Source organism: Sturnira hondurensis, unplaced genomic scaffold (assembly GCF_014824575.4).
Source record: "Sturnira hondurensis isolate 20B ecotype Veracruz unplaced genomic scaffold, ASM1482457v3 Scaffold0019216, whole genome shotgun sequence".
Taxonomy (NCBI): Eukaryota; Metazoa; Chordata; class Mammalia; order Chiroptera; family Phyllostomidae; genus Sturnira; species Sturnira hondurensis.
Window position 1 is genome coordinate 2,389,606 of NW_028091847.1, and position 12,663 is coordinate 2,402,268.

The following is a 12,663-nucleotide window of genomic DNA, read 5'->3' on the forward strand; positions in this document are numbered from 1 at the left end:
GGAATCTTCATACATTGCTGGTAAGAATCTAAATTGGTGCAGCAGTTTGAGAAAACAGCCTGGCAGTTCCTCAAAGTGTTCAACACAGTTACTAGATGACCTAGCAATCCTTGTACTAAGTATACAGCCAAGAGAAATGAAAACAGATGATTACACAAAAACACGGACAAGACCGTTCACGGCAGTATTACTCATTGTAGTCAAAAGGTACGAACAACCCAAATGTCTGCTGACCACTACAGGGTGCAGATCACTTTTTCCCAGAATGATAAAAAAATTCTAGAATTAGATGGCAACGGTTGCACAACTTTGAGAACATAATATAATCACTAAACTGTACCCTTTAAAATGGTGAATTTTAGGGTATGGAAATTACATTTTCATTTTAAAAGAGAGCCGTATGGTCCACTAGTGTGCCTGCTGAATGACTTACTTATGTTTTTACAACTTTTATGTTTCATGATGATTTTCTCCTGTCACGGTGATTCTCACCTGCTGTGCAGGACCATTTGCTGACACGGCCACCGCTGGAGAAGTGGCCGCTGTGATCACTCCTCCTGCGACTCTCAGCACCGTGGTTCCGGGTTTTGAGAGCTGTGAGGTGGCTGGCACAGACTTCAGTGTACCATCAGATATTTTCATTAGAGATGCCTGTCCTCCAGGGGCTGCCTGCAGAAACAAAATGGGTTGAAGTAATAATGTTGCCTTGGGTAGTAGCAGGCACAATTTATTCCTTACTTACACATGCCCCTAGAATTACAGCCTATCCAAGAAACTCTTGCTAATCAAAACTATATAGAGTGTTTGTGCCCCTTTCCAAAAAATTCTCAAATTTATGACCTTTTACCTTTAACCCTAATGTAGAATGAGTCAATAAATGTAATCGCAAGCCCCTGTTTGGCAGCAGTGTCTTAAAAAATGCCAGACCATTGGTTGCCAAAATAACTGTGTCCAAAGTAGTCTTTTTTAAAAAAAAAGATTTTATTTGTTTTTAAAGAGAGGGGAAGGAAAGGAGAAAGAGGGGAGAGAAACATCAATGTGTGGTTGCCTCCCACGCACCCCACACTGGGGACCTGGCTCACAACTCAGGCAAGTGCCCTGACTGGGACTCACTCAAACCAGCGACCCATTGCTTAGCAGTCTGACCTTCAATCCACTGAGCCCCACCAGTCAGGGCAAAGTGCTCTTAGATACAATCTTTAAACATGAAAACTGAACCAGGGGGGCCAGATTTAAAGGAGTAAGTTTATGGTACTCTAGGCTAGCACAGGATTAGCATTTCATACTGGAGAATCATTTAACAAATTATAGTTTGAGTAGTTTAAGCTAAGGTTCAGCCAACTTTTCATGTAAATGGCATGATTAAGCTTGTTGGGCCGTACAATCTTTGCCGCAACTTCTCAATTCGGAGCTGTAGCATTAAGTGAGAGTGGCTGTGTGGAAATAAAATGTTACTTGAGATTTTTATTTATTTTTAGACCAAGGGGAGGGAGGGAGAGAAACATCAATGCATAAGAGATACACTGACTGGCTGTCTCTCACACACACCCAACTGGGGACCTGGCCTGCAATCCAGGCATGAGCTCTGACAGGGAATCGAACTGGAGACCTTTTGGTTCACAGGTTGGCACTCAATCCACTGAGCCACATCAGCTAGGGAATAAAATGTTATTTACAAAAATAGGAAGGTTTGGGTATAGTTTGCTGACCCCTGGTCTAAATGATTGCTTTGTGCCCAAAATTCATGTGCCCCACATGCATTATCATTTATCAGTCTCTGAGGGCATACTATGTGCCAGGAATGGCAGAAAGCACTTTTATATAGCTTATGTCATTTAATCTTTTCACAAACTTTACAGGGTAGATTTTAATCCCATTTTAAAGACGTAAAGATTAAGCTTGGTGACTTTACCAGGGTCACAGAGCTAGTAACTGAAGAATCCAGGAGTAGTAGCCATGGCATAATTTGCATTGGAGTCTTAGGCAAATTAAAACCACAATTAGATATTACTTCACACTCCACAAAATGAGTAAAATTAAAAAGAACAACGACCTTTCGTGGCGGTGAGGAGGAAGAACAGGTGGAACTCTACCACATTATGAAGGAGTGAAATGATAGAACCACTTGCAAAACTGTGTCAGTTTCTTATGAAATTCCTTATACTTAGCCTATGACCTAGCTACTTTACTATATAAAATGATCTACACAAGAATGTTCATAGCAGTATCACCCATAAGTCAAAAACTGGAAATAATCCAAATGTCCACCGATAGGAAAATAAAGTCATGCAACAAAATACTACTCAAGAATAAAAAATAAACAACTGATATACATATGGCTAAATCTCAAAAGCATTATGTTGAACAACAGAAGCTAGACATAACCCAGTACACACTACATAATTTTACTGATGTGAACTGTAAGAACAGACAAAAGCTAATCTATGATGACAGAAAAAGAAAAATGGTGATAGAAAAAACTGGAAAGGTAACATTCTCTCTTTTGATTGGGGTAGTGGCTTCATGAGAATATACATTTGTTAAAACTAACTGAGCAGTATGTTCACAATCTGTGCATTAATCTATGTAAATTATACCTTAATAAAAGGCAACAGTAATTGTCTCAGCTGTGGCAGAACAAAGAGAAAGTAACCGCACTGGCTGCAGCATAACAGGTAAGAATAAATCAGCTAAGGTTTTAAAGATCTGCCTAAAAATATTGGGGCCTCATATGTGTTTGAAATAGTTAAGAGCATCTGACCAAAAGGAAACCAGTACTCAAGGAAACCAAATGCTGGTGATTGGAAGAGATCAGTAAAAAGGATAAACCTCTAGGTAGACTGATCAAGAAAAAAAAAAAAAGAAAAGACACATAATTACCAAAATCAAGAATTAAAAAAGGGCCCTGGCTGGTGTAGCTCAGTGGATTGAGTGGCAGTCGGTGACCCAAGAGGTCGCCTATTCGATTCCCTGTCAGGGCACATGCCTGGGTTGGGGGCCAGGTCCTCAGTTGGGAGTGTGAGAGAGACAACCAATCTATGTTTCTCTCCCTTTCTCCCTTCCTTCCTCTCTCCCTAAAAATAAAGAATTAAAATCTTAAAAAAAAAGGAACATCACTAAAGATTCTATAGACATTAAAAAGATAATGAGGGACAATTATGAACATCTTTACGCCAATATATTTGACAGATGAAATGGACAAATTCCTTTAAAGATATAACTACAAAATCTATCTCAAGAAAAAAGAAACTGAATAGTCCTATATCTATTAAATACATTGAAATCAGAGTCAAAAATGTCCCCAATTAGGAAAACTCCAGGCCATTAAGGCTTCACTGTTGTAAACTAAACAGGTAAGGAAGAAATAATACCAACTCTATATAAACTCTTCCCAAAAAACCAAAGAGGGAAGTTTCCAACTGATTTTATGAGGCTGGCATTACCCTGATACCAGAACTACAAGGAAAACTACTGGCCAATATCCCTTACAAAAGTTCTAATTAATTTTTCAACTTAAACTCAGTATGTTACAAAAAAGGATAATATATCACAACCAAATGGGGTTTACCCCAGGAATGCAAGGTTGGTTTAACATTTGAGAAATTAATATAACTCAACATATTAACAAACCAAAATGAAAAACAGTATATGATCATCTCAGCAGAAAAATTATTTGACAAACATGCAGTATCTATTCTATGCTTTGAGAACTGTTAGTTTCTATAGTCACAGAAAATGCACTGTTGGCCCTGATTGGTGTGGCTCAGTTGGTTGGGGGTAATCCTGTAAAGCAAAAGGTCACCAGTTTGATTCCCAGTCAGGGTACTTGCCTGGGTTGTGGGTTTGGTCCCTAGCTGGGACATATTCAGGGGGCAACTCTTTGATGTTTCTCTCCCTTCCCCTCTTCTCTCTAAAAATAAATAAAATCTTAAAACAAATGCACTGTTTACTGATAATTGGTATCATGCTGTCTACATCCTTGCTTCATTAAGTTTTTGAGATCTAGCTATAGATTCAGACGATTATGGTATTTCTCACACAGTTAAAATTCCCTGTCATTATTATTTGGCTTATACTAAAACAATGCTATAGAAACATGTACCAAACTCCGTATAGCATTTACTTATTTGTGGCTAAAATTACCTACTACGCTATTCAGAATCTCGTATATAAAGTCCTTCCAGAGAAATTTTAGAATGAAGTGTCAAGAAAATTTTTTCCTTCTCTCTCCCTAATAGTATGAACTTTATAACTAAGCATACTAATTGTTTTGCTTTGGCAAATTTATTAACTATATAGGACATTACTATTTGCATACTAAATAACACTTTGGCTTTTATCTTCTCATTCTACTTATGTTTTCCTAAATCTCAAGAGTTTATTCTTATTTTTCTATACTATTTTATTGTTCATTTTTTAAAAAAAGATTTTATGTATTTATTTCTAGACAGAAGAAAAGGGAGGGAAAGAGAGAGGGAAAAGACCACCATCAATGTATGGTTGCCCCTTGTACCCCCTACTGCATCCCAGGCACGTGCCCTGACTGGGAATCGAACCAGTGACCCCTTGGTTCACAGGTCAGTGCTCAATCCACTGAGCCACACCAGCCAGGACTATTGTTCATTTTCTTATGTAACCTTAATTTCTTTTTGTAGAGAGCTGTAAATATGTGAATGCCACAATCACCATATATTTGTTCATCTCTCTGTGCACGTGTGCTTACCTGGGTAAACAAAGCGGTTTTTTGTCCAGAGATGACTTTCAGTGTCTGTTGTCCTTGTGCAGAAGATGTGCCGACTCCCAGTGCTCCTTGGACCACTGACCCAGTGGTCAGCTGCTTTCCAGATGTCTGGGGTGATGGCTGGCCAACTAAAAATGTACCCTAAGTTAGAAAAATAAAGCCCTAATCAGTAATTTTTGAATTCAAATAACTTGCTCTGAACCTTAAAATCACAAGGTCCCATGTTACAAGCTACAATGTTCCTCTTGTTCTGAAGCTCAGTCAGAAGACCCGAAAAGAATGGTGTCCAGTGTCAGAACCAACAGTTCTCCCCATTTCTCAACCTCTGCAAAGTAGTTATGGAGCAGGTGTTAGAAACTCGAGTTTTGCAACCAAGTCCCCAAAGCTAGATTTAATCACTCTGACTGATTACTACTCGTCCTCTTCAATTAAAAATGTTTGGAACCAAAAATTCACTACTTTCTTTAGAGGAGAGACAAGACTTTGGTGGCAAGGCAAAGAGGGTGGAAACCTTTTCCTAATCTTGAATCCAAAAGAACTCCAAATACTACAGCCTCATAGTATCTCTTTGGTTTCTTCTTTCTGAGAGAAAATACTCAACTGTACATTTTTTAAGTCTTTTTTGAATATGTTTTATTTATTTATTTATTTTTAGAGAGAAAAGGAGAGAGAAAGAAAGGAAGAGAAAGATCAATGTGTGGTTGCCTCTCGGGCATGGCCCAATGGGGATTTGGCCTGCAACCCAGGCATGTGCCCTGACTGGGAATTGAACCGGCAACCCTTTGGTTTGCAGGCCAGCGTTCAATCCATTGAGCCACACCAGCCAGGGCTCAACTGTACATTAATACTATTTATTACCTCAGCATAGGTAATAAACAGTATTAATGACTTGGGCAGCATCAGCATAGTGAAAAATCTTTCTTTGACTCAGAAAGACCTCGGTTTAAATCCAAAGGTAACTACTGGCTTAGCAGATAGGCCTTTGATAAGTTACTTAAGTCTTTCTAAATCTCTACTTCTTCTCTCAAAATAAAACAAACCCAAAATAATATAGATTTATAACATGGCTAAAATGTCAGTATTTGACTCCTGATCCCAGATCAGTAATGGTAAATCCACTACAATTAAAGGCAGTTAACAAATGAAACAATGAAATAGACACCAGTCACGAAGACCAGACCTGAGGGGTTTGCTTGAGGATGTAGGACGTGTAAGTCAAGTGCTGAGCTATCCCTCCGGGCCCAGCAGGGCTCTGGGCGCCCCCTGTTCCTCCTCCCCCTGCACCGCTGCCGCCTCCACTGCCACCACTGGCTCCTCCTGCACCGCCTCCTCCACTGGCAGCTGAGCCGGACTGCAGGTCTGCGAACACAACGATTGGCAACAACATCATGAACAGTTGCAGGAAGCTTAGCAGAGAAACAGGTGAGCCCACAGAGACCTCCTTTACAGCACAATCCCTTTCCTTTCCTATTTCTCTCTTCCGTTCTCTGACAAGAGCAAGAACTCCCTGGAGCTGAAGACTGACATCTATTTACTTTCACCCGAATGACAGCTGGCAAGTTCGGCTCTGAGGACAGTGCAGAACTTATCTTTGACAACTGTTCTGACTCAGCCGTGGTGACACTTTCTAACCCAGTGTTGGTTTTAAGCAACATTTCAGTGTTGATTAAAGCACAGACATGCCTCCAAACCTTTTGGTGTCTGATTCAATTTAGTGAAACTGCTGGAATTTAGGGTAATTTTACAGCGCTCTCCCTTTTCGGTCCCCCCTCACTGCCGGGAAAAATTAAGACTTTCCTTGTATTTGTGATGACTCCAGGGTCTCATTATTTTTTGTTCTTCAAATTCCACTTTAGAGATTTGGGACCCTTTTTATTTCCCTTTTGGTGACATACATCAACTAAGATCCAAATAGCTCTCTGATGAGTTCTGGAATACTTACACTATCCTTTTCTTACATATTTAACTTCTTGATATAACATTGTTGAAGTATGAGGTAAAAATACCAGGTGAGAAAGTGAGAATCACCCATTAGAGGCAACACATAAAATGGCGACTAGCTTACGCACTGCATTTTGGCAGGAGTGGCTCATTTCTAATGAACTTGATTGCTGTACCAATCGTAGTTCTGATTCAGAAGGCAATAATTCCTTTTACTGTTTCCTTTTCAACACTACCCAAACTATTTTTCCCTGCATGTCAAAGCGAAAGTTTATATATCTGGATAATCGCCTAATTTAACTGGGGCTTTAGGACATGTGTTTGGGTTGAGGCCGTATTTCCCTTTCCATCTCCGAACCTGGTGAACTTAGGAACGTCTCAAGAATGGCAGGCAGGGACACTTGGTTCCAGGCCTACCCTTATCTCCTTTACATAGAAATAGGTTCCAGCTTCTGGAAGGAGACAGAACTTCTCCCCAGGGACCAGCAGTTTCAGTTCCCAGTGAAGGACAGAGGTCCTCCTCCTCTTTCAGTTCACACAGACGGCTGGCTCCCGACAGCACCTCCACAGCCAGGTCGCCTTTGCCTAGTGCCATTCCTTCCTGACCCCAAACTCCCAGTAGGTAAGCCCAAAATAATAGTGCTACCCCTCTAAGAGTATGGCTATTTAAAGCCAACTCTAGTTAAATTATGCATATGTTTTCAGTGCATTTGGGCCAATACTACCATTATGCCACCAAGCAGCACTATGGAAATGCTTCCAGGAACAGGTGAGGACTGCCCCTCAGGTGAACGAGATGAACATACCCAGAGACCCAAGAACTGAATGACTTAATGATGAACTAACTAGCATTATTGGTGGCCCGCAGGATGGCTCCTTGAGGGATCAGCAGCAGTTTCCCTTTTCCTGAAGGGTTCTTGCTGTTCGTTGTGAGGTAGAGTTTTGTGCCAGGTGGCAAATTTGCCAGGTTGGCCAAATTAGTGGCTGGTAGCTGCAATGTTGCCATCACTAAAATGGTAAAAAGAAAAAAAAAAGAGGAAAGACACTAAGACAAAATGGAAGTGAAGGCAATGTTATCTCTAAAATTAAAACAGAGAGTAATAACTATTAAAAAACACTAACATCTCAGCTGGCTCTGCCCAAAACAAAAACACACACTAACAAACAGGGAACTCTAAAGTTCGTTTCTCAGATGCAGAATGCATTAAAGCTGGATATTTTGTTAATTAAAAATAATTTACATACTAGAGTCTGCTATAAAGTAATTCATATTTGTATTTCAACATGGTGACTAAATGTCCTGTTTTGCCCAGAACAATTCCAGTTTCCACCTCTGTCTCGTAATTATTAATAGTGGCTCGTGTTACTCTCAAAAGTGCTGTGATTTAGACAATCAGTAAAATAATCACCCTACCTGTGGATAAACACACAATGTTCTCCCTTTGTTTAAAGCCCCTGTGGTCAATTTCTAGTAAGGGATGAATCCACTGATGAGAGACTAAACCTCCAGCCTCCCTCACTGTAAGAGCTACAAAACGCTACAGTCAACAACAGGCACAAACACTATGAAACTGTAGTTCGTCTTTTCAAAGTCTAACCTATGCCAAAGAACTTTCACTTACTCCTGAGAATTTACTTCTTGATGCATATGGCTACAAATCTTCAAAACGTGAGTCTTGAAGACCTACATATCAAATTCCCTAATTTCTTTGAATTTGAATCCCCATGAAACGAAGCCCACGGAACAATATGAGTCACCACAAGGGAACGGACCCTCACAGACTTCTCCAGCCTGCTAAAGTGGTCCTCCTCATTACCACCAAAACTTTGGGAAGCAAGAACCCTGGAAATTGTCCCCAGCTATCAGGGACTGATTAAAACTGAGTGCCATCTTTCTCCATTATCAGAGCTAATCCCGTCTTACACCGCTGTGTGTTTCTGCCACTGCCAGAAGCACAGACCTCTGTGCTCAGCCACCTTACTGAGGTCCCCTCTCCACTGCTCACAGCCCTGGCGTGAACCAGTCCCATTCCCCCTTCCTCCCTCCTCCCTCTTCCCCTGCCCCCAGGAATTCCTGCTATGGTCCTTGCACCTTCTGGAACCTCAACCTCCTTGAACATTATTTCTTTTTGTGATAATTAAACCTGTTAATCCTCCGAAGATGTCACTTCTCCAGCAGCTCCCTTAGCCAGGGGCTGTTTGGTTTATTATATTACCTTAATATCTGAGAGCCAGGACTAAGAAGGTGCCTTTTTGCTCTCCAATTTGGCTTTTAGACCATTATCAACCCTCGCTCTGGGAAAAACAAAACAGAACAAAACACCCAGATTCTCTGAGGTTTATGCTTGGCTATACCATCTCACTTCCCTTTTTCGCTCTTATTTACTGAACTCCCAGTCACTTCTCCTCATTTGCTGAAGACTGACTCCTGACTCAAAGCCTCTCTATGCTAAAGACTGTCATTCTCAGTGACAGCACTGTAGATGACATTTAATTCTCTGGCTTCCCAGCTGCTTGATCTTCTAAACTGCAAACATCACTTCTCCAGCGCGTCTCCAGCACTCACGTTCTATGCCACAAACGAGCTTTATCATCACCGGCAGTTCGCCACCTCTGAGCCTTCGTTTGGTACATCCCCCTCCCCGCTACCCTTCCATCTCACTGCAGCAGCTCTTCAGCTTCATCAAGACCTTCAAAAGTTAGTAAATACTTAATGTCTTACATATACATGTCTTTCATGCCTCCACAGAAACAACACATCAAAGCCTAAAACACATTCTGGGTGTTTACACCTTTGTGTGACAGAGAATGCTTTAGTTAAGTACCCCCAAATGCTGCAATGACCACCATAAGTTTGAGGTCTGGAATACACCCCAAAGTGGAGATGAGGGTGAATGAGAATTATTCTTAAAACCTGAATGCAGCATCATAAAAAATATCCTCCATCTTTATGATTACTGCTCTCTCTCTCACATTCACTCACCCCCCCCCCCCCACTAGGTTTTGCTAGACAGAATCAAATACCAAACGAAATCACCAGCATAGAATATTTTTGGCAGGTGCTGCTGAAAGGGCCCCTGTAGTGTTAGTTACCTGAACCCTGGGGTCCACTCTTCTGAGGGCCAGCAGCAGTGACCTGAGCCTTGGTTAAGGCTTGCACCGGCTGAGCGACAATGGTTCCTCCACCTCCACTCACAATTGCTTTGGCAACTCCTTGGGTCACAACTTGCTTTGGACCAACTGCTTTGGCGACGGAAGAGCTGGCCTTGGCTACAAGGATCTGGCCGCCACTGATTGCCACAGCCTGTTTCACTGTTGAAGGTAAAGTAGACCCGACAGGCACCCCAACGACCTGTTTAAAACAGAGGAAAGCCCAGCGGTGCTTCTCACAGTCCTCCCCGAGCTCTGAGAACAGAACAGTTACATGCACTAGCAAACGACAAAGCAAAGCCCCAGCATCAGTAACGAGTGCAATCCAATGCAGGAAAGCAAATGATGTTAGATGTGAGAAACAGCAATATTTCTTACAATTTGGATATTATTATAATTAGAGGTTACAGTTTTTCTCTTCACCCCAGCTACTATTTATCACTTATTTGAATTATAAAAAGTAATACATGTTTTTACAGAAAATACAAGTGTAAAGAAAAATCCTACTCATTCAGAAAAAAACCTCTTAATATTTTTAGTGAATTTACTTCCAATTCTTTTCAATATTTATTTAAAAAGGGTAGAATCACACATGATTTTCTAATTTTTAATTCTACACATCACCATTTTCCAGTTACTATTTTTTAAAACACTTTTAGATGACCAAATGATAATATATTAGAATATATATACACCACAATGTATGTAAATAAACATTTCATGAGTTTAGATACTTAGGCAATTTTAAACTGCACATCATGAAAAACTGTGCAATAAACACTGTCATTAGTGAACTGTAAACTCCACTATAAAAATTTAAGTATCAGCCCTGGTTCGTGTGGCTCAGTGGATTGAGTGCTGGTCCGTCAACCAAAGGGTCGCCGTTTGATTCCCAGACAAGGCACATGCCTGGGTTGTGGGGCAGGTCCCCAGTGGGTGGGCATGCAAGAGGCAACCACACATTGATATTTCTCTCCCTGTCTTTCTAAAAATAAATAAATAAAAATCTTAAAAAAAATAAGTATCACCTCTTCTGTAATCCCTTCCAGGTTATCTCCATCTAAAATGATTATTCCTTCATCTCTAGAAATCCTAGCAACTCATGTGACCTCTTCTAACTGTTTTTAAGAAAATCTTGTTTTTCTATGTATTTCTTTTTTTAAAAATATTTTATTTATTTATCTTTAGAGAGGAAGGGAAGGAGAGAAGGAGAGAAATATCAATGTATGGTTGCTTCTCATGAGTCCCCTGCTGGGAACTGGCCTGCAACCCAGGCATGTGCCCTGACTGGGAATCGAACCGCGATCGTGTGGTTCGCAGGCCGGCGCTCAATCCACTGAGCTACACCAGCCAGGGCTTCTATGTATTTCTAATCTTTCCTTTCCTAAAGGTAGACATTTGGTTAAAAATGAAAAAGTGTAAACAAAAAGGCCATTTAATTGAATTTTAAAAAATATTTCATTTTTAGAAAGGGGGAAAGGGAGGTAAGAGAGAGGAAAAAAACACTGATGTGTGAGAAAAACACCGACTGGTAGCCTCTGGTATGTGCCTAGACTGGGACTGAACTTGAAACCCAGGCATGCTCCCTGACTGGGAATCAAACTGGCAACCTTTTGCTTTGCCGTATGATGCCCAGCCAAGCCACAACAGTCAGGACATATTTAATAGAATTTTTAAAGATAGACCCCAGTACCTAAACTACGAAAGTTAGAAATATCTGGTTTTGAAAATACTGTAAAATGAACTCTTTAAAAGTAAGAAAATACTATAGAGCTCTTTAAAAAACTGTATTTTATTGATGATGCTATTGCAGTTGCCCCGATTTATCCCCCTTTGCTCCCCTCCACTCAGCATCCCTCACTCCTTCAGGCAGTCCCCACACTACTGTTCATGTCCATGGGTCCTGAGCGTAAGTTCCTTAGGTACTCCATTTCCCATACTGTACTTTACACCTCCCTGAGTGTTCTGTAACTGCTTCTTTGTACTTCTTAATCCCCTCACCTCTTCACCCACTCTTCCTTCCCCAGATAGATTTCCAATTTCTTGCTCTTTATCTTCTTCCTCTATGATGCAAATGTTAAACCTCTTGGAGTTGTCCCAGAGGCTGCTTATACTATCTTCATTTTGGGGGGATTCTTTTTTCTTCTTGTTCTAATTGGTTGTTTTTTGCTTCCAAAACACTAATGTAATTCTCAGCTTCACCCACTCTACGGTTCTTCCCCTGTAAATTGTTCTTTACTCCAATTAGTGTATTCTTCATTTCTAACTGGATCTTTTTTTATACTCCTGAGTTCCTAAATTCCTTGAGTGTCCTCATAACCAGTATTTGAACTCTGCATCTGATAGATTGCTTGTTTTTTTTTCTGGAGTTTTGATCTGTTTTTTTCACTTGGGCCATGTTTCTTCTACCGACTCAATACCTGCTGCTTTTTGTAGCCAGAAGTTATGAGGATTTATCTGCCTGGCACCGGAACCCTGGGCTGGGAATCCTCGCTCCCAAGATATCCCTCTAGAATTTTTTATTCAATACATGTGGATGTGGGACTAGTCTGTTTCGTGTCTCTGCCCCTCCTACTAGTCTGAATGAATGTGCTTTTTCTAATTCTGTAGTTGTCAGACTTCCATTCAACTCCATTTCTGATGGTTCTGAGTGATGGTTGTTCTACAATTTAGTTGTAGTTTTGATGTGGTTTTTCGAGGAGGTGAGCTGTGTTTACTTATGCTGCCACCTTGACTGGAAGTCACTACAGAGCTCTTTTAAAACAAACAGGATGTTCAATTAGAAGAAACAACGTAATTAGTAATTAACGGCATGGTGGGCAGTTATCTTC

The 12,663-nt window shown here is 40.7% G+C and overlaps 1 protein-coding gene across 4 annotated transcripts in view; it reads right to left on the minus strand.

The window, feature by feature from the left end:
• Positions 1 to 12,663, minus strand: part of YEATS2 (YEATS domain containing 2) — an 87,408-nt gene that overhangs the window by 19,021 nt on the left and 55,724 nt on the right. For all 4 annotated transcript variants that reach the window (XM_037070966.1, XM_037070967.1, XM_037070968.1 and 1 more), the window contains 5 exons: positions 9,776 to 10,034; positions 7,529 to 7,690; positions 5,922 to 6,100; positions 4,724 to 4,882; positions 493 to 669 (listed from right to left, as the gene is read on the minus strand). In XM_037070966.1, coding sequence (XP_036926861.1) covers positions 493 to 669; positions 4,724 to 4,882; positions 5,922 to 6,100; positions 7,529 to 7,690; positions 9,776 to 10,034 — 936 coding nt within the window. The remainder of the gene's footprint in view (positions 1 to 492; positions 670 to 4,723; positions 4,883 to 5,921; positions 6,101 to 7,528; positions 7,691 to 9,775; positions 10,035 to 12,663) is intronic.